Here is a 21,476-nt window from a genome sequence, read left to right on the forward strand (position 1 = left end):
AGACCCTCGAAACAAGGGGTGGCGATGCGCCTAGATTGATTTGTTGTGAACGTGATCGTCCTCCTTTCTCAATAACCCTAGATACATATTTATAGTCCGCAGACTCTCTAACTTGGGAATAAACCCAACCGTGTACGAGCTAAACTCTATCTCTTAATTCTAACCGACACGTAACCTACTATAATTTACAGATACACGGGCAATCTTGCCCAAACTTCTTGTACAAGGCCGGTTCGGGAATATTTTTCGTGCATATCCTCTAAGCCCATTTCATCACGGCCCATCTCCAGACTTGGTTAAATTCTGGTGACAACAGTTCTTCGATGTGATCTACCCACCAAAGATCATTTCATGATGCATACATCCATACGCGCCACGAACATTATGAGGAAACTTTTCCTACAAAATTTCCTCCGAGTTTACCAATCATTGCCTAAACCAAAAAAAAAATTGCCTACTTTTTTCTTGTATAGAATCATTTAATCCATTGTTGATGATCTAAGTGTTATTCCATTTCGCCTGGAAAAATGAGCCGACCACTGAATTTTGGTGCTCTTGGTCCGAACCACATTTTGGCTGTAGCTTACTATATCCGTTGTTAGGAAACTCTAGTCTTCAGTTTCCCTATATGTCCATGTAATATTGGTTAGTAGGTGATTGTTTCTCTTTTGCTACTATTGCTTTATTTCGCACAATAGTGTCTTCAGATAGGGAATCATAATTACTATGGCTTTAATTCCCTCTACGAACTACTAATTTCATTTTTTGACCAATTGTATCTTCAAAAATATATGAATATTTATACTAATCTTTTATACTTGTTACACGTGTTTTCGACTCAAAACTACATATATTATATTGTGCTACATTAAAATCATATTTTAATACAGTTATATTTTGTTTTATCTTTTAATGCATTACACCTTAAAACATATTTAAACCAAATCCTCCAAAATGTCCGAACATATGAAAAACAAAAACAAAATCACATGCCTTCTCCGGTTAATCTATGCCAATGAAACCAATAGGTCGAGTATAAGTTTATTTGTTCATCATGAACTATCTTGGTAGAGATTTCTAAAGAGTATGGTAGAAGAATATATAGATAGATGTTTCTGGTTTTTATTAGGTATACATGATTAGTGCATGTTGCATCATGTTTTATCTTATGTTTTTTGCATTAATTAGTAATGTTAGGATTTTTCCTATTTTATCAGGCTCGTGCCCACCTATCTATTGATTTCACTAGGACCCTAGAAATTAAACCAGGGCACATAAAGAGAATCATCATGATGAAATCATAATTCATGAGCAGGTGGATCACACTCATATCATAATACATGAACGAGTAAAAAGAGTGAAATCTGAACGAGGATGGTATACTGATCAAAGAGTTCGCATCACGAGGATCCTAAATCTCACCTCGGCTTTTCATAAGTATCGTGAGACAATTGGGAATAGCATTTTTATTAACCCAAGGTTGACTTGAAATTATTCGTGTATGTGTTGGCGCAATTATGGACGTCCAAGCCATGTTGTTTGCTACCCCCTCCATCCCAAAATATAAGGCGCCTAAGGATTAGTGAAAAGTCAACGTTTTTTAAGTTTGACCAAGTTTATACAAAAAAATATGAACATTTATAATACTAAATCAGTATCAATAGATTCATCATAAAGTTTTTTTAATATGTCAATTCAATATTGTAGATGTAAATATTTTTTCCGAAATATTTGGTCAAAGTTAGTAAGGTTTGACTTTTGACCAGTCCTTAGAAGCCTTACGTTTTGGGACGGAGGGAGTATTATTCTGAAAGGAATTTCATGTTTGTGTATTACTGAACATGTTGGGTCATACACTTAAGTTTAATCAATTTATTGTGAGAATTCTATATATGGCATGTGGTTGAGAGAGTGTCCAGAAATAGTTGTGGTGGTATAGATATAGTTTCGGTGGATTATCGCTGCCATCCTGAATAGTTCTAGAGGGACACTGAAATTAATCTGAGACTACACATATGAGTGAAAAGTAATAAGAAGATTTTCATAGTTACTAAATTTGTTTCGGGATTTACTGAAAATGCTATAGTGAAGTTATATGGAGGACATTAGGGGTCTAGACATATTGGAATATTCCAGAATTTACCCGAGAGGTGCCCAGGAGGGCCCATCCATAAGGGTGGCCACATGGACCCATAGTGGTCCATGTAGGCTCTGGGCCCATCCCACCCGCCCTAGAGGCCCAACCACGGGGTCCAGCCAAACAAAGAAGGAGGAGTTGGCCATTGGCCCCCACCCACCCCTTCATTTTAAGGAGTGGTGGCTAGGGTTGGAGAGGGTGTGGCCAGCTCCTTCCATAAGGGAGTGCGGTGGCCGGCCACACCTTCCACATGTGTGTGTTTGCATGCGCGTGTGAAGGGGAGGGGCGTCAGCAAAGCCAACACCTCCTCCAAGTTGGTGTCCCCCCTCCCTTGGCCTCCTATATAAACCCAAGTCCCTTCCTCATAGAACACATAATCCCCCCACTCTCTCTCTCCCCCCCCATATGTAGGTTCTCTCCACATCCATACGACCAATGGATGGACCACTCTCACCGACTATTATACTCAATAGACGGCGAAGTCCTGGCGAATTGTTTTGTTGGACGTGTGGGTACCCGAGGAGAGATCGCCCGTTCGATCTTAAGGAGCAAGAAGAAGAAATCATCGTGACTAGGAGGATTTGCCTAGTTGCAGGGATTGCCTGGATCAGAGCCATCATCTAGCCTTCCGCTTAAATCTCAGTGAGTCCAGTCTAGATATTGTCTTGATATTGCATCTCAATAGATAGATATTGGTGGATCGTGTATGACGAAAAAATTGTTTTCTCTGCACGTAACCCAACAATGGGTGGGACGAATCTCCCTGTTCACCAATTCGTTGGACAAGTCGATTGAAGTGTTCCGGTGGGTGTCTTCATTGTAGGTCATCTTAGTCTGCAAGGTGCTGAGTGATAGGATATAAAGAGTTAGGGGATGAAGTGGCTATGACGAATTGGGGATGGGCGCCTTGTATTTGGCAATAGATGTGGTATCAATTCCGAGATAAATCAACCACATTCAGTCCTCCGAGACGATTCTAATTATCAATAGGATTTTCATAATGTTAACGGTATATGTGGCTTTCATTGGTCACTTCAAATGACTCTGTCAAGGGCTGCCACACATCCCCGTTTCTACTGAATCAATGTTTATTATGTGTTGTGCCTTCATATTTCACATAGTTTTTCCTAAATGTCAATTTCCATAGAGATCCACATGAAATGGACGTCAGCAGAATATTCGTTGTTGTTTATAGTGGACTAGTGGTATGGGGTGTTTCTTTCTTATAGGATCTCCCCCAATGTTATCTATTTATAGAAATGTCGGCTGTTGGTGGAGAGACAGTTTGAAGTGATGACTTCACAGTGAAACACACAAGATCCATTATCAGTTGACATTCCAATATTGTTCCCTTCCTAAAGGTTGTTTCTTGAATCTTAACTTTACGGATGAAAACCCAGAGACCAATCTATGGGACTTAAACATATGCGCGCATGTGATGGACCTTTGTATGACTTTGTCCAGGAGTTGTGTATTTTTCCTTTTTTTGGTCACTTGTCATAGAGGGTTGTTGTAACCTAGCATGTTGGGTGAGTTTCTGTCACGAGTCATGCAACATCGATTTTTTTTTGTGGACTTTTCTGACATTCCTGGCTTTGCCTAACAATTTTGAACAATGAAAAATATATAGTTGTGTCCACCGTTCTGGCGGGGTTTTCTTTGAAAAATGCATAAATCTATAACTTGTGTTGCGTTAGTCCAACATATTGTTAACTATATGCAGGAGCACAGAGAGGAGGACTAGTAGCCCCTCTAAGTCCTAACATTCATGCAGTTTTTACATCCGTATTTTCTATGCTAAAAGCTCCTAAAATGTTTAAAATTGTGTTTAGGCCTTCCATAAGAATGAGCAATAGGGTTAGTTCTCTGATCGGCTCCCTCCTACAATATTCCTGGCTCTGCCCCTATCTACATGTCTGCCATCGTTGATCTCTACCTTCTCCGGCAGCGATAGATCACGGTTGCCGCTGCCCAACTAGGGGGTGGGGAGCAGAGTGGACTGAGGTTTTAGCCTTCAGTGAGTGTTGGGGGCCGGCCGTTCTATGGAATATAGGGCTTTTAATGGTCAACATCAACTACTCGGCCCAATTACGAGCCTCTATAAGAAAAATTACCCAGCCCACCCTCACCTATTTGTTTTTTAAGACAGAGTCTTTGGAGTAGTTTGCACTTTATGCCGAACAAAGAACCTTCCTTTGATCTAGGATAAATCTTTCACCATACAATTAGTACTGTATTAAAAAAAATATGTTTCCTGTAATATAAGTTTTTTTAGGGATGTAATATAAACATTTTATTCTCAAAACAAAAAATAACAGGGAAACAAAAAAGCGGTCGTGAGGTAGCAAAAAAAAAAAAAGACAACAAAAATAGGACAAGCTAGTGGATGTGAAGCCCTTGGGGTTTGCTTCGCTGGGGTGCACTACTGAAAGCTCGTTCCGTGAAAGTAAAGAACATTATTGGGAGACCTTTTCAGCCAACTCCTCTGAATTTTGGCACCCATTGTCTAACTTGAAAATGATGCGATTGCACATACGTGCACATGATCTACTCCCTTACTGATAATGGTCAAGACCCATTGCTAATCCGCGTGTTGATCACCACTAAGATGCTCGCATTTTCTGATATTTTATTTTAGTATTATCCATCTCTGAAATATACATTTTACTCCGTAGTAGTATACACTAACAGCAATTGCAAATTGGCAATATGAACAGCGAAAACAGCTAGTTTTCCTCTTGTTCTTGCAGTGGCCAGCTGCAAGATCTCTCATAGCTGCAGCAGGCCATCGGCGAAGCACTCGGCGAACCGCGCCATCTCGGCCTCCGGCAGCGCCACGCCGACCTCGATCCCGCGTTTCCCGTCGGTGCCCTCGGCCAGGGACACCGTGCCGGGCGTCTTGTCGATGGACACCAGTTCCACTTTCCTCGGCCTGCCCAGCCCGAAATCGGTGTCGTACACGCCGTACCGTGGCGAGCCGCCGACGGACATGGGTCGCCGCGGCACCAGCGACAGGATCTTCTGGAACCACCCCTCGGCGCCGGCCATCACGCCACCGGCAACGTCCAGCGCCCTGATGGACGCGCCGATGGCGGCGGCGGCCGTGGCGACGCCGTCGGGCGCGAGCAGGTCGCGCGCGCCGACCTCCACGAAGCAGGGCCGCAGGCAGTTGCCCAGGTACTCCTGCGGGACCGGCGGGGACAGGCGGCGCCGGCACTCCACCGAGAAGAGCAGGTGCGCGAGGTCCTGGTCGCAGGCCGCGGCCCCCGCGCGCGCCAGGCACGCCCACGCGAACGCGCACGCCACCGTGAACGCCGAGCAGTGGACGCCGGCCGCGGCGGCAGCGTGCTTGTCTTCTGCGGCGGCGGCGGCCACGCGCTGCTTGAGCTTGTCGATGCACCCGCGCGTGAGCGTGAAGGACGCGATGACCAGCTTCGGCGGCGGCCCCGGAGGAGGCGCGGGGGGAGGCCCGCTGGCCGCCAGCTGCCGCATTTCGTCGAGCGTCCTCGCGGCGAGGCCGTCAGGGTCCGCGATGACGGCGCGGTCCAAGAACGGCGGAGGGGGCACCGCGCCGACTTCCTCTTCTTGTCCGGCGGTGGCAAGACGGCAGTGGCCGGCCCAGGTCTTGACGAAATGCATGTAGCTGGAGTCGTCGCAGGCGACGTGGTGTATGGACACGCCAACAGCGATCCCGCGGCCGGCGAACACGGTCACCTGCACGGCGGCGAGCGCGAACCCGGCGTCCCCCGGCGCGGGGAGGCGCGGCACGAGCGAGTAGAGCCGGGCGACGTCCCTGGGTCCGTCGCCGGCGAGCTCCTCGAAATCGTCCTCGCTCTCGGCGACGGTGAGCTCGACGGCGTCGCCATCCGCGGAGCAGAACTCGTAGCCCTCGCCGTCGGCGCGCGGGCGGACGCGGCCGAGGAGCGGGTAGAAGCGGCTGAGCGCGGCGGCGAGGGAGGCGACGAGGCGGGGGAGGAGGGCGGAGGTGAATTGGTCGACGGGGTGCGGGTAGGGGTAGAAGAAGACGCGCTCCACGGGGCCCGTGAAGATCCAGGGCACGTCGAAGAAGGTGAGCGGCAGCGCGGCGCCGCCCGCCGGAGCTGGGTCGGCCGCGACGGCGAGCTTGTCGAGGACCTTGGTGGCCATGATGGAGGGAGAATTCGAGATCCCTGGCGCTTCTTGGGCTCCTCCTGTGAAGATGAAGATGAAGGGGGAGGAGAGGGCCTCAGCTCAGATCCACCAAACGCAAGCAAAGCACTAGACCACCAAATCGTTAGTTGCTGGTGGTTGGGTTGGCCAAATTGCTCCGTCCATGTCCATCGCTCTGTCCGTCACTGTCTTTGCTATTCTTTTATTTGCTGTCATGGCTGCTGATGCTTCTGCTTTTCTGAATGTGCAAAGGTTCCTTCCAGGAAGACATTCTCAGTGATACTTGTGCACAGAGAATGAACTGACACCACACACACACGCAGCACAGTGGTGGTATTCTCAGGATTGTGCAGTGTTGAGCCGATCAGCATTGGCACACCTGGCTTCTGCAGACAACAGTGTTATTAGTAGATGTATTCTTGCTTGTTATTAGGTCTTTTTCAGCGCAACGATTATCGTGCTGAGCACTGAAGTATCTTTGCCTCAGTTGGTTAGGCGGCTGGATTAGAAAAATAGAAGTTGGTAGTAATATTATGTAGTGTCGGCGCATGTGCTGGCTACAATCATGGAAAATGTGTTTGCCCTCCGAGGACTTGAGGGCTTTTTTCTGCAATTGGATGCATTGACGGAAAAGAAGGTTATATATACACCGTAACAAGGGACCATACCACGCCATAAAACTCAACCTGAAACCTAGTCTAGAGGAGGAGTTGGCCAAGTCCTCGGGCTCCCGTTATCGCCCACGAGTGCACTTCGGCTATGATCATTTCGAAAAGCGAGGGCACTGAGGGTCGCGCATTATCGAAGACGGCCGCATTCCGGTGTTTGAAGATCCACCATGCCGTGAGCATGATCAGTGGCGAGGTTCCCTTGCACATATGGCGAGGGGTAGATCGAATCACTAGTGACCATCATTCCGCGAAGTCACCCTCACCCGCAGGTGGTGTTGGGTGGATCAAATCCAGGACAACACCTTGAACAAAATTACCTGGAAAATGTGCATCGAATGAGTATTTGCGCCATGCTCTCATCGGACTGATCACAGATGAAAGGAATTTATGGGTGCCTAGAGAGAGGGGGGTTGAATAGGTGCTAGCCAAATTTTAATTCTTTTCAAATTTAGGCTTGACACAAAATAAAAATTATCTAGATATGCAACTAAGTTAATTTACCTATATGACAAGATACAAGCAACTACAGAAGATACAAGGTACAAATAGTAAAATACGGTAAAAGGTTAGTGGTGAGAGAGAGTGTGAAGCACATGGAGACACAAGGGATGTTTCCCACAGTTCCTTCCTAGCTTTTGAGGGGAAGTACGTCTACATTGGAGGGATGTGGTACCACGAATTTCAACCAATGTCACAAAGGCCTCAATCTATTATCCGGTGAGCAAATCGCGATGGTTAGCTCATGCTCCACTAAGATGTGGCCTTCAAGGAGACAACCGAAGCCTTTACACAAAACTTGGGGGCATGCATTTATAACTGAATTAGAGGCTCCCAAGGGCACCACGAAGGTCTAACAAACACAAAGACAAGTTAACACAAAGAGATCAACACATAGGGATTTCAAAGGAACCACTAGGCACAAGTTTCTCAAATGAATGAGGGGGGATATCAAAATCTCTTTGGTGAGCTTATAGATCTAGTCTTCTCGTTCTATTCTCCAAAGATCAACAACTTTGATTAGATAATAGAGGAGATCTAGCAATTGAAGTGTCTCCGCTATTAGGGATCTTGAGGGATAAAACAAGCTTGAAGAAGGGGAGGGGTATTTATAGCCCCTCCCAAAATATAGTTGTTGGGGTCTTCTAGGGCTGGATAATCCGGCCTAAGTGGGGCCAGGGATAATCTTCCCAAGAATCCCCCCTAACTAGGGCTTGCAAAGCTTGATGTGCCCGAGTCCATAGAAAACTGAGGGGGGGGGGTATTTGATGGAAAATTTGGGCCTAGATATTTGGGGACCTACGGATACGACCCAAAAATCAGCCACCTACTGGGGCTTGAAAACTCGGTGAGGCAGTTCCTTAGAGAAATATGTGGGCCAGATATTTGGGCAAATCCCCCCCCCCCCCCCCCTCCCCAACTTTTGATAGCATTTGCTCTTTAACTTTTTAGGGGGTCGATGCCATAGGGTATAGCTCATAGATTATTCCGACAGTACTTAGCACAAGATTAGATTATCACAAGTGTTCACGTCAAACACATAAAACTAACAAAGTACCTAGAAATGTTCTTTCAACAGAGCGGGCAACTCGCAAGCCTCTAGGTTTTTTTAGCGGGGGAAAACCTTTGCATCAATCTATTAATTAAGAAAAGTTCTGGCAAGTAAATTAGTTTATTACAAAACCCTACTCTCCAACATCATATAGCCCGAACACTTCGCACCCGTGATCACCCACAAGCAGGCCTCTTTCTTAATCTTATCGAGGAGAACAAAATGTGGTGCATGGTTGTTGTGAAAAAGTCGTTGCGCTCATTTCAAATCTCCCAAGAGATGAGCAAGCTAAGAGAAGTCACTGCTCGGTTTGGAACAGAGTTAATCGTCGTTATTGTCTACTAACTTGATATTGTATGATCCATGCCTTGCCATCATAGGATTACGGCTCCTATGGCCTAATCAGCTCCTTTCACTTTTGTACATGTTTTCTCTTGTAACTTTTTTTTCTTGTTTAATGTACTTCTTTAGATGGCTGTGTGCATCTTAGCTATGCAGATGTCAGGTGTATTTCTTAACTTTAAGTAATAAAGCCTCCTTTATTGAAAAAAAAATCACCCGCCCATCGAGGTAGACATTATGAAGGGCGCGGAGGTGGCCGCGAAAACTTTCATGGTCGCGGCATGGCAGTGACAACCAATGGGCACATAACTACTACAACAGTGCCTGCAACAATCAGAATGGAGGCGCCCACTGCAACTACAAAAATGGTCGTCCTCAAGTTCGTTGCCAACTCTACGGCAAGAATGGGCATGTCTTGAACTCGTTATTTTACCTTAAGCACATTTCATCAGAAGAAACACAATAAAGAGTAATGCCAAGCGTGGAATCTTATACTCTAGAAGTTTCAATAAATATATACAGTAACCTAATATAGGGAATACAGTAGAGACCTTTACCAAAATACATATACAGTTTATAATTATACAAATCCAAGAAGTATTTTTTGTTATAAAATACAATTTAAGTTTTACATATATAAGACAAGTTTATTTAAAGATGTATACTAGAATTTTATAAGAAAAAAACATTACAGTTAACAAAGATGCGTAGATGTCCTCTGTTTTATCTTAGTTGTATAAGAAAGAACATTACAACAAATATATAACAATATTTATGTGCTTTTAATTATGGAAAATAGAAAAATGTACTCGCTAATAGTACAAAATGCAATGTTTTTCTTCCAGAATGTATAAAAGTTTAGTACATACATAATATAATTTTTCTAATTCATTGTTGTGCCCGTTTTGCTTGGTTTGCAGCACGCTCTGGCCAGCCACGGTTCATTCCAGATATTAATACTCTCATCACCAAATGCTACTTCTGGTAATGTCATGTCGGAATATATATCGTTTGTATGCAAAAAAGTCGGAACGCCTACTATGAAATGTTAGGTCAGGTAGTGATAGCCGAAACCCGGGAAAACATCATAGTTGCACAGTTATGTGGTAGAGTTAGAAATAGGATTCTAGACTCTACCTGGAATTCAAGAGTAGTTTCTTCTCGGTTTTATTTGTATCTTTCCAAATTCCAACAATTCATCGGTACATCACCTTTTCTCACATGTCTCTAATTTTTGTTTCTTTCTTTCCGCCTACCTATGTACAATCTTGTTGATTCAACCCTGAATTCACACAACACACTGTCTGTTTAGTGAAACTAAGGAAGCTAACTTCTCTTTGGATGAGACCATAATAGATGACATTCCATAGGTTTATGTGTAAGAGAATAATCTACTTACTTCTCCTTACTTTGAGGAGGAACTAAGAAATGTTGTTTCCTCATGGAACATAACAAGGCCCCTCGTCCAAATGGCTTTTCGGCAGAGTTCTCGGGAACTTTCTGGGAGGACCTTCTAGAATTATTCAACTTTGTTCACAACAAAAAACTAGAATCCGCCTGAATTTTGACGATATAATATTATTACCTAAGATTAATGGAGTAGAAAGGATTCAACATTACTATCCTATCTATCTCCTTAATGTTATTTTTAAACTGTGGAAGATCAGGCTAACCATAGTGGCGGATCATGTGGTTTGTCCTTCTTAAACTGCCTTTATGCAAGGTCGTAACATCCTTGACGGAGTGGTTATCCTTTATGAAACAGTGCACGAACTACATATGAAAAAGTAGAATGGGGAATTTTTAAGATTGATTTCGTGAAATTTTATGACAAAGTAAAGTGATATTTTCCTCTCTCGGAATGAAAGTCTTTTCACCTGAGTGGGGTTCTTTGATTCATAGCTTTGTGTCAGGAGGTAGTGTTGCCATTAACGTCAGTGATGACATTGGTAAATACTTACAGACAAAGAAAGGCTTGAGACAAGGGAATCCCTTGTTGCTAATGCTTTTTAATATAGTGACGAATATGTTTGCTATCGTGATTGAACGAGCAAAGTCCGATGAAAAATGTTTAGGAGTGATGTCGCATCTTGTTGATTGCGGGTTATCTATCTTACAATATGTTTTTTTTTCGAAATGGGAATACCCCAGCCTCTGCATCAATTGATGCATACGGCCTCATTTATTTCATTATTCGGTATCGTGTCTGTTACAATTCAAGGATCACATAAGGTCGCTACATGAATCAACTATCGAAATAAAACTAAGAGATACGTGATATGTCTAATCAACATGTCACTCTAAAAACAGGTCGCCAGCTGAACTGGTTGAACAAATCCCGAGCAACCATCTCCAAACGGCTGCACCCAATAGCCATATCCTCTCGCCGCTCCTCCGACTGTAGCAAGGACCACGTACGGATCCAGTGTGTAGTGAGGGGAATAACCTGCAAAAAGATATTTTGTTTGTTTTGTTAAACACATAGTCATTCCTAGTGTTCCATATAGCCCATAGTAGTGCACAAGCTCCAACTTGGATTTGCATTTTTTCATGTTTATCAACACCCAACAGCCAGTCACCGAAGAGATGTGTAATATTGTTGGGAGGTGTGATATTCAAAGCTATGTGTATTATGCGCCACATAATTTTAACCAGCGGGCAAGATATAAAGTGATGTTCTATTGAGCAACATTTCAAACTACCGTGCCAATTACGCCTCGCTAGATTATCTTTTGTTAGAATAACTTTGCAGTGAAGAAACCGCATAAAATTCTTATTTTTAGTGGTACTTTCAACTTCCAAATATCCTTATGCAAAAATTGAGTGTTGTCATTCATGAGATCTAAATATAGTGATTTTACTGTAAAAACACCATTGCTTGTCAACTTCCAAGTAAAATTGTCTTCTTGATCATTTAACTGGATATGCATAAGCCGCTCAACAAGGTGTAGCCACCGTCCCCATTTATTTCATGTAAGGCTTCTCCTAAACCGAATCCGAATATTAAGGGGAGGGGTATTAGTTAGGACAGAGGCTACCGTGACATTTTTGTTTTGCACTATGTTGTAAAGCGAGGGATATTGAATGGACAGAGGTTCATTACCCAACCAAGAATCTTCCCAAAATCGAGTTTCCAACCCATTTCCTACACCTGAAATTGACCTCTACTGAAGAAATCATCTTTCACTTTCATTAAACCCTTCCAAAACGGTGAGTCCGAATCTTTTGTTTGAACCTGAGATAGTGTTTTTGAATGCAAGTATTTCTTACAATACGTTAACGATAAAATTCTCTTCATGGAACATGACATCGAAATGGCTCGAACCTAAAGTTAATTCTCTCACCCTTCAAGCAGCTTTCGCATCTCAAAATTAATTTCCATAAGAGTGAGTTTTTTTGTTTCGATGAGGCCCAAGATGAGGTTCAACTGTATGCCGATATGTTTGGTTGTAGCCAAGGCCAGCTCCGATTAGATATTTTGGTATTCCGATTCACTACTGAAGACTTACAAATATTGAATGGAAATTGGTTGAGGAGCGGCTACAACTATGGTTAGCTAGAGGGAAGGGTAGATTATTGTCATTGGGTAGAAGATTGGTGCTCATTAATTTAGTACTAACTAATATGGTATTTTTTATATGATTGTTTGAGCAAGGAGATAGTGATAAGAATAAATATCGACTCACTAGCTGGAGTGTGGTTCTCTTAAGGACTAAGGAGGCCTTAGGATTTAGGACCTTGAGGTCAATAATAGAGCTCTTCTAGGTAAATGACTTTCAAGCTTCTTACGGAAGAGGGTATGTGCGAAACCCTCCTAAGGAGAAAGTACATTGGCTCACATGCTTTGTCACAGGTTGTTTGGAAACCGAGTGACTCACATTTTTGGGAGGGTCTTATTGAAACGAAGAAATTTTTCTTCCTATATTGTGCATTCTCTATTCGTGATGGCTCGGAGATAAGTTTCTGAGAGGATAGATGGTTGGATAACACCACTCTCCGTGAATAATATACCGCTCAGTACTATATTGCGCGTCACAAAAGTGATATGCTTGCTAAGGTGTTGGAAACCTCCCCACCAAATGTGATGTTCACACGAGATCTCATGGGTCCAAGATTAGCATCTTGGTATGAATTGGTATAGCGTCTTGCTATGGTCCAATTGATGTAGGGTAAAGGTGAGTTCCGATGTAATTTTGACCAGAGTGGTCTTTTCTCTGTGGATTCTACGTGCCAGTTGATTTTTTTTCCGAAATGGGGGAAATATCGCCCCAGCTTCTACATCCAAGGGATGCACACGGCTTTTTTTTTATTATATTATTCACAACACCTTACAAGAGCAATACAAAAGATCAAACTCGAAGCCACCTCGCTAAACCTACAGAGGGATGAAGGAGTGACAATTCACCAACTCACATCAACCAAAAACCAAATGCCTTCCCAGGTCGCCCAATAGCAGATGAGAAGCACATCCAGTCAAGCAGACTCTCAGCATACACCAACGCACACGCCATAGAAGTTGCTACCGCCGTCTTCCTCGACTCCATCTTCAAGAGAGATCATCGCATTGACCATTCCAGGCCTGCCATCGATGCCGCCACGGTGCCAGACGACTCCACCATCCTGCGCGAGTCCATCACACTGCATCCGTCCCGAGACACCACCTTGGTCAGAGAACAATTAACATATTATGTTAAAGCTTATATGACACAACTTGCATACTCAATCATAATAATCTCCTCATAATCATTTATAACCTTCAAAGCTATATTCATTCAGATAAAACTTGTACTAAACAAGGAAGAGTAAAAGACATGATGAAGTAAATCACAATATAGATGGTTTGATCACAACAACTCAAATGCTTGCTTAAGATGGAGGGAAATAGGTTTACCGACTCAACATAAAGTAAAAGACAGGCCCTTCGCAGAGGGAAGCAGGGATTAAATCATGTGCTAGAGCTTTTTCAGTTTTGGAATCATATAAAGAGAATAAAAGTAACATTTTGAGAGGTGTTTGTTGTTGTCAACGACTGGTAGCGGGTACTCTAACCCCCTTGCCAGACAAACTCTCAAAGAGCGGCTCCCATAAAGTTTTATTTTTGGTTGACACTCGGGTGCTTGCCAACGCTTTCACAAACCATGGCTAACTGAATCCTCGGGTGCTTGCCAACAATCTCATACCATGAAGGAGTGCCTTTTTATTTTAGTTTTATTTAGATGACACTCCTCCCCACCTTTGCTTTCTCAAGCCATGGCTAACCGAATCCTCGGGTGCCGTCCAACAATCACATACCATGGAGGAGTGTCTATTTGTAAAATTATGAAAGTTAATTAATTTGGGACTGGGAACCCCATTGCCAGCTCTTTTGCAAAGTTATTGGATAAGTGGATGAAGCCACTAGTCCATTAGTGAAAGTTGCCCAACAAGATTGAAAGATAAAACACCACATACTTCCTCATGAGCTATAAAACATTGACACAAATAAGGGATGATAAATTTTGAATTGTTTAAAGGTAGCACACGAAGTATTTACTTGGAATGGCAGGAAATACCATGTAGTAGGTAGTTATGGTGGACACAAATGGCATAGGTTTGGGTTAAAGTATGGATGCACGAGAAGCATTCCCTCTCAGTACAGGTCTTTGGCTAGCAAGGTTAATTAGCAAGCATAAGAGTTGAGGGAAACAAACAAATATACATGTGATAGAAACAATCATGCATCTTCCTTGTAAGCACAAACAATTTTAACTTCAGAATAATAAGCTAAGAGCTAACAAGAAAGGAAGACAATGAAACAACTACATGTATTTCTCTTTTCTACTAAAACCTCAAAGTGTTGTTGCTATTGACCAATGCTAAGTTTTCCAAAACCAAATAGATTTACTCAATGCTCCCAAAGTGATACCAATACTAATAACAAGATCAATCATATAATAGAGATTGCAAACTAAAATAAGATGTGCAATATGTAAAATGATAAGACTTCTCATTAATATTTCATAACGATAACTCACACCAAGGGATACATAGACAACCAACTAAAGAGAGATACTTCCACACTGCAACCCATCTTATATGATAACTTCCCTACTCATGATATGACACTACTTAATAGTAAAAGTAGAAGATAGTGATGATGTGATACCGCGGCACTCCCCCAAGCTTGGAACAAACCAAGGGGATGCCAATACCGATGATGAATTACTCCTTCGGCGGTGGTGGTGATGAATTCTTGACAAGCTTCTCAACAAGCTCCTGAAGCTCATCAATCTTGTACATGAGGTTGCGGATCATCTCCGAATTGTGCTCAACGCGGTTAAGAAGTATGTTCGACGGCGAGTTCCAACTCTTGGAGTTATTTCCCCACTCTTCAGCTTCAGGCTTCATCCTTCCTGCAGTGTTAGAACGATCTATATCCCAATTGCTAGGCAATGCTGCCTTGGGAGTCCTTTCAATTTGACTATTGTAAATTAGATTGCAGAAGGGGTTGTAGGTGCCTGAAGAAGACGTCTTTGGAGCTAGGTAGTGATGTGGAACCTTCCCTCCGGTGCGAATCCTTGCGCTCCTCTTGGCACTGAAAGGGTTCTCCACCACCTCGATGCTTGCTATGGTAGCACGCGGGTACGCACGCGAGTCTTCCTCCACTTCTTCTTCATCTTCTTCCTTGACGCTCTCGTCCACCTCTTTCCACTCAGGATCTTGAATATCTTCATCCGAAAGCCCCTTGCGCTTGTTGTTGGAGACCATGGTGCTTCTAGATTGAAAACAGATCCTGGCAGAAACAGCTCGAAACAAAACACGTCGAGAAAACGATATACGGACCTCCAGGGGTCCGGGGGATTATATAGCAGGAATTTTTACGACATAAGGAAAGTACCAGGTCGAACCAGAGTCGGAAAGGGGCAACGAGGGAGCCACCTCATAGGGCGGCGCGGCCAGGCTGGGGCCCGCGCTGGCCTATGGGGGCACGCCCTCGTGCGTCTCCTCCACTCCGTTTCGATCTTGTAATTTTTCATATTTTCCAAAAACAGCAAAAACATTGTTCGGAAAGTAAAACGCGAACTTTTTATTACCAGTACTATTACCTATTCAAAGTCGAACTCTGCCGGACTGTCAATTTGACCTTTGATGAAAGCTTCCGGAGTTTCCACTCTAATAACATCAACATCTTCATTATAAGAATCACCTGAGATATAATGCTTGAGTCTTTGTCCATTCACCACTTGTGTGGCATCGCCTTGGAGAGAACTAATTTTAATTGCTCCTGAACGATACACCTCCACAATGACATATGGTCCTTCCCATTTCGAGAGTAATTTCCCTGCAAAGAATCTGAGACGAGACCAATACAATAGGACTTTATCCCCAATATTAAATTCTCTTTTGATAATTCTTCTATCATGCCATTTCTTAATTTTCTCTTTAAAGAGTTTAGCATTTTCATAAGCTTCACTTCTCCATTCATCTAGAGAACTCAATTGTAGCAATCTCTTCTTACCGGCTAGTTCAGGATCTTTATTTAGTTCTCTTACAGCCCAGTAAGCTTTGTGCTCTAGTTCTAAAGGTAAATGACAAGCTTTTCCATAAACCATTTTATAAGGTGACATTCCCATGGGATTTTTATAAGCAGTTCTAGAAGCCCATAGTGCTTCCTTCAATTTACTAGCCCAATTCTTTCTAGATTTATTAACAGTCTTTTGCAAGATAGATTTAGTCTCTCTATTTGATAATTCTACTTGCCCACTAGTTTGAGGATGATAAGCGGAAGCAATTCTATGATTAATACCATATTTAGCAAGAGTTTTTCTAAAACCACCATGAATAAAATGAGAACCTCCATCCGTCATAAGATATCTAGGAACTCCAAATCTAGGAAAAATAATATCTAAAAGCATTCTTAAAGAGGTCTCACCATCAGCACTTTTTGTGGGTATGGCTTCCACCCATTTAGTAACATAATCAACAGCAACAAGTATATGAGTGTTACCTTTCGAAGAGGGAAAGGTCCCATGAAGTCAAATCCCCAACAATCGAATGGTTCAATAACAAGAGTATAATTCATAGGCATTTCATTGCGTCTGGAGATATTACCAACCCTTTGACATTCATCACAAGATAAGATAAACTTCCTTGCATCTTTGAAGAGAGTTGGCCAATAAAAACCTGAATGTAGAACCTTTTGCGCGGTTCTATCTCCGGCGTGATGTCCTCCATAAGCACTACCATGACATTTACTCAATATCTCTTGTTGTTCATATTCGGGAACACATCTTCGCAGAATACCGTCCACTTCTTCTTTATATAAGTGTGGGTCATCCCGAAAATAATGCCTCAAGTCATAAAAGAATTTTCTCCTTTGCTGAGCTGAAAAGGTTGGAGGCAAGTACTTGGAAACAATAAAGTTAGCATAATCAGCATACCAAGGACTATCTCGCAAATTCACCTTTATTACAGCCAATTGTTCATTTGGAAAACTATCATTAACAGGAACAGGATCATAAGCAATATTTTCCAATCTAGACAAATTATCAGCAACAGGATTATCAGCACCTTTCCTATCTATAATATGTAAATCAAATTCTTGCAACAGAAGCACCCATCTAATAAGCCTTGGCTTAGCATCTTTCTTTTGCATAAGATATCTAATTGCAGCATGATCAGTATGGATTGTGACTTTAGAATCAACAATATATGATCCAAACTTATCACAAGCAAAGACTACAGCTAACAATTCTTTTTCAGTTGTAGCATAATTTCTTTGAGCAGCATCAAGAGTTTTACTAGCATAATGAATAACATTCAATTTTTTATCTACTCGCTGTCCAAGAACAGCACCTACAGCAAAATCACTAGCATCACACATAATTTCAAAAGGTAAGTTCCAATCAGGAGGTTCAACTATAGGAGCAATTGTCAAGGCTTTCTTTAGAGTTTCAAAAGCTTCCTTACAATCATCATCAAAAACAAAAGGTACATCTTTTTGAAGAAGATTAGTAAGAGGTTTTGAAATCTTGGAGAAGTCTTTAATAAATCTCCTATAAAACCCAGCACGACCAAGAACACTACGAATACCTTTAACATCCCTGGGATAGGGCATCTTCTCAATTGCTTCAACTTTAGCTCTATCAACTTCAATACCTCTCTCAGAAATTTTATGTCCCAATACAATTCCTTCATTAACCATAAAGTGGCATTTCTCCCAATTATGAACAAGGTTAGTTTCTTCACATCTCTGCAAAACTTTATCAAGGTTCCGCAAGCAATTATCAAAAGAATTCCCATAGACAGAAAAATCATCCATAAATACCTCTACAATATTCTCGCAAAAGCCATGAAAAATAGCAGACATGCATCTTTGAAAAGTAGCAGGAGCATTACATAGACCAAAAGGCACACGTCTATAAGCATAAGTTCTATAGGGACAAGTGAAAGTTGTTTTCTCTTGATCCTTAGTTTTAACAGCAATTTGTGAAAACCCAAAATATCCATCAAGAAAGCAAAAATGAAAGCAAAAATGAGTATTTTTAGATAACCTTTCTAACATTTGATCAATAAAAGGTAAAGGGTAATGATATTTCTTAGTAACTTTATTAACTTTTCGATAATCAATGCACATTCTATACCCTACAACTACTCTTTGAGGGATGAGCTCATCATTATCATTAGGCGCAACAGTCATTCCTCCTTTCTTAGGAGCACAATGCACAAGACTAACCCATCTGCTATCAGCAATAGGATATATAATACCAGCTTCAAGAAGTTTTAATACCTCATTCCTTACCACATCCTTCATCTTAGGAATTAGACGACGCTGATGTTCAACAACAGGCTTTGCATCATCTTCCATATTAATGGCATGTTGGCAAATAGAGGGAGAAATCCCCTTCAAGTCATCAAGAGTGTAGCCAATAGCTCCTCGGTGTTTCTTCAATATTTCCAATAACCTTTCTTCTTCAATCTCTGAAAGCTTAGAACTAATAATAACAGCATATATTTTCTTATCATCAATATGAGCATATTTAAGATTATCAGGCAATGGTTTTAAATCAAAAATAGGATCTTCTTTTGGTGGCAGTGTTGTACCTAGATCTTCTACCGGTAAATCCTGCTTAAGAATAGGTTGACGAAGGAAAATTTCATCAAGCTCATTTCTTTCTTCCCTAAAGACTTCACTCTCACTATTCTCCAAATGTTGCTGCAAAGGATTATTAGGAGCAAGAGCAATAGATGCACACTGTTCAACTCTAAAATCATTATTAGGTGAATCAGCTTTATAAGGAGTTTTGGCAAATTTAGAAAAATTAAACTCATAAGATTCAAATTTAGTCAAAATTTTCTCTTTCTTGCAATCTATAACAGCTCCACAAGTATTTAAAAAAGGTCTACCAAAAATGATAGGACAATACTTACTAGCAGCAGAACCAAGTACCAAAAAGTCAGCAGGATATTTAATCTTACCACATAGAACTTCCACATCTCAAACAATACCAATTGGAGAGATAGTTTCTCTATTAGCTAGCCGAATAACCACATCAATATCTTCAAGTTCACAAGAACCAATTTCGTGCATAATCTCCGTGTAGAGCTCATAAGGAATAGCACTAATACTTGCACCAATATCGCATAAACCATAATAACAATGATCACCAATTCTAAGAGATATCATAGGAACACTAGTTTTCCTAGACTTATTAGGATGTGAAACAATATTAGAAGCATCTTCACAGAAAATAATATGACCATCTTCCACATTTTCAGTCACAAGATCTTTAACTATTGCAATAGCAGAGTTCAACTTTTATTTGCTCTTCAGGTTCTATAGGTTTCTTTTCACTTTTATTAACCGCACTATTTATAACAGAGTACTCCTTCATTTTAGCAAGGAAAGGAGTTTTTTCAATATAAGCTTCAGGAATAACATGATCAACAGTTTCAACTACAACACATTTATTTATAGATGAATCAATTTTATCTTTATACGGTTCATGATACTTATAAAAATTCTTCTTAGGCAATTCATAATGAGAGGCAAAAGCTTTATAAAGATTTGCAACGACTTGAGAATCAAGACCATAAGTAGCACTCATATTACGAAATTTATCAGTATCCATAAAAGATTCAATGCATTTATAATCATAATTTATACTGACTCTCTATCTTTGTCGTTCTCCCATCCTTCAGTATTCTCCTGAATCCGATTAAGAAGGTCCCTTTTAAACTCTTCTTTGTTGCGTGTAAATGATACAGAACAAGAAGTATCCAGCAAGGTCTTGTCTTGAAAAGAAAGTCTTGCATAGAAATTATCAATGATAACATTACCAGGAAGCTCATGAATGGGGCATTTGAGCATTAAAGACTTCAATCTCCCCCACGCTTGGGAAATACTCTCTCCATCATGAGGCCAAAAATTATATATGCGGTTCCGGTCTTTGTGAATTTCACTTGGAGGGATAGAACTTAGAATAAAATCGGGGCACAATATCATTCCATTCAAGAGAATCCCCATCATCCAGTAATTTATACCAATGCGCCGCTTTACGCACGGCGATATAGAGAATAGCTTCTTCCTCACTTCATCCATAGCAATACATGCACACTTGAATAAACCGCATAATTCATGTAAGAACAGTAAATGATCTCCAGGATGGACAGTTTCATCCCCTGTATAACGGTTATCCACAACACGTTCAATAATTTTCATAGGTATTTTGTATGGAACATCTTCCTCACCTGGCGCCTCATCCACTACCTTTGCAGTAGTAGTAGATTTTCCAAATAAAAATTCAAGAGAAGATCTCTCCATAATGAATTATAGTAGCAGGCAGAAATAAAATCAGCAGAAACAGTAAAAGTTTTCCTTACCAATTCCACTTACCAATAGCGCTTCACTCCCCGGCAACGGCGCCAGAAAATAGTCTTGATGACCCACAAGTATAGGGGGTGTATCGTAGTATTTTCAATAAGTAAGAGTGTCGAACCCAATGAGGAGCAGAAGGTGTTGACAAGCAGTTTCGATGAAGGATTCACTGTAATGCTCACAGACAAGTATTCAGGGGGTTTTGATGTAGCAGTTGAACAAAGTACGAGTAAGTAAAGTGCGAGAGAAATAATTGCAGTGAGTGGTCCAATCCTTTTTAGCACAAAGGACAAGCCGGTTTGTTTACTTATAATGACCAAACATTCTTGAGGACACACAAGAATTTAGTCTAGTGCTTTCGCTTCATATAGCTAATTAATCTTCATTGTTTTGATAAGTGTTGTGTGGGTGAACCTATGCTAATGCACCGCCCTTCCTAGGACTAATACATACTTGTGATTATACCCCTTGCAAGCATCCGCAACTACAAGAAAGTAATTAAGATAAATCTAACCACAGACCTTAAACTCCGAGATCCTCGCTATCCCTCCTGCATCGATATACCAACAGGGGTTCGAGGTTTCTGTCACTCCGGCAACCCCGCAATTGGCAAACGAATACAAGATGTATTCCCCTAGGCCCATAAAGGTGAAGTATCATGTAGTCGACGTTCACATGACACCACTAGAAGAATAACACCACAACTTAAATATCATAACATTGAATATTACTCAACCATAATTCACTACTAACATTTAGACTTCACCCATG

At 41.6% G+C, this 21,476-nt stretch overlaps 1 protein-coding gene across 1 annotated transcript; it reads right to left on the minus strand.

Annotated features, from left to right (window-relative positions):
- Positions 1 to 4,901: 4,901 nt before the first annotated feature.
- Positions 4,902 to 6,466, minus strand: LOC124688986 (anthocyanidin 3-O-glucoside 6''-O-acyltransferase-like). Its single transcript, XM_047222596.1, has one exon. The coding sequence runs from the start codon at positions 6,281 to 6,283 to the stop codon at positions 4,907 to 4,909; it is 1,377 nt and encodes a 458-aa protein (XP_047078552.1). The 5' UTR covers positions 6,284 to 6,466; the 3' UTR covers positions 4,902 to 4,906.
- Positions 6,467 to 21,476: the final 15,010 nt, after the last annotated feature.

Source organism: Lolium rigidum, chromosome 2 (assembly GCF_022539505.1).
Source record: "Lolium rigidum isolate FL_2022 chromosome 2, APGP_CSIRO_Lrig_0.1, whole genome shotgun sequence".
Taxonomy (NCBI): domain Eukaryota; kingdom Viridiplantae; phylum Streptophyta; class Magnoliopsida; order Poales; family Poaceae; genus Lolium; species Lolium rigidum.

Excerpts from the sequence above, each read along its gene's own strand:
- LOC124688986 (XM_047222596.1), bottom strand. The coding sequence starts at position 6,283 with ATGGCCACCAAGGTCCTCGACAAGCTCGCCGTCGCGGCCGACCCAGCT.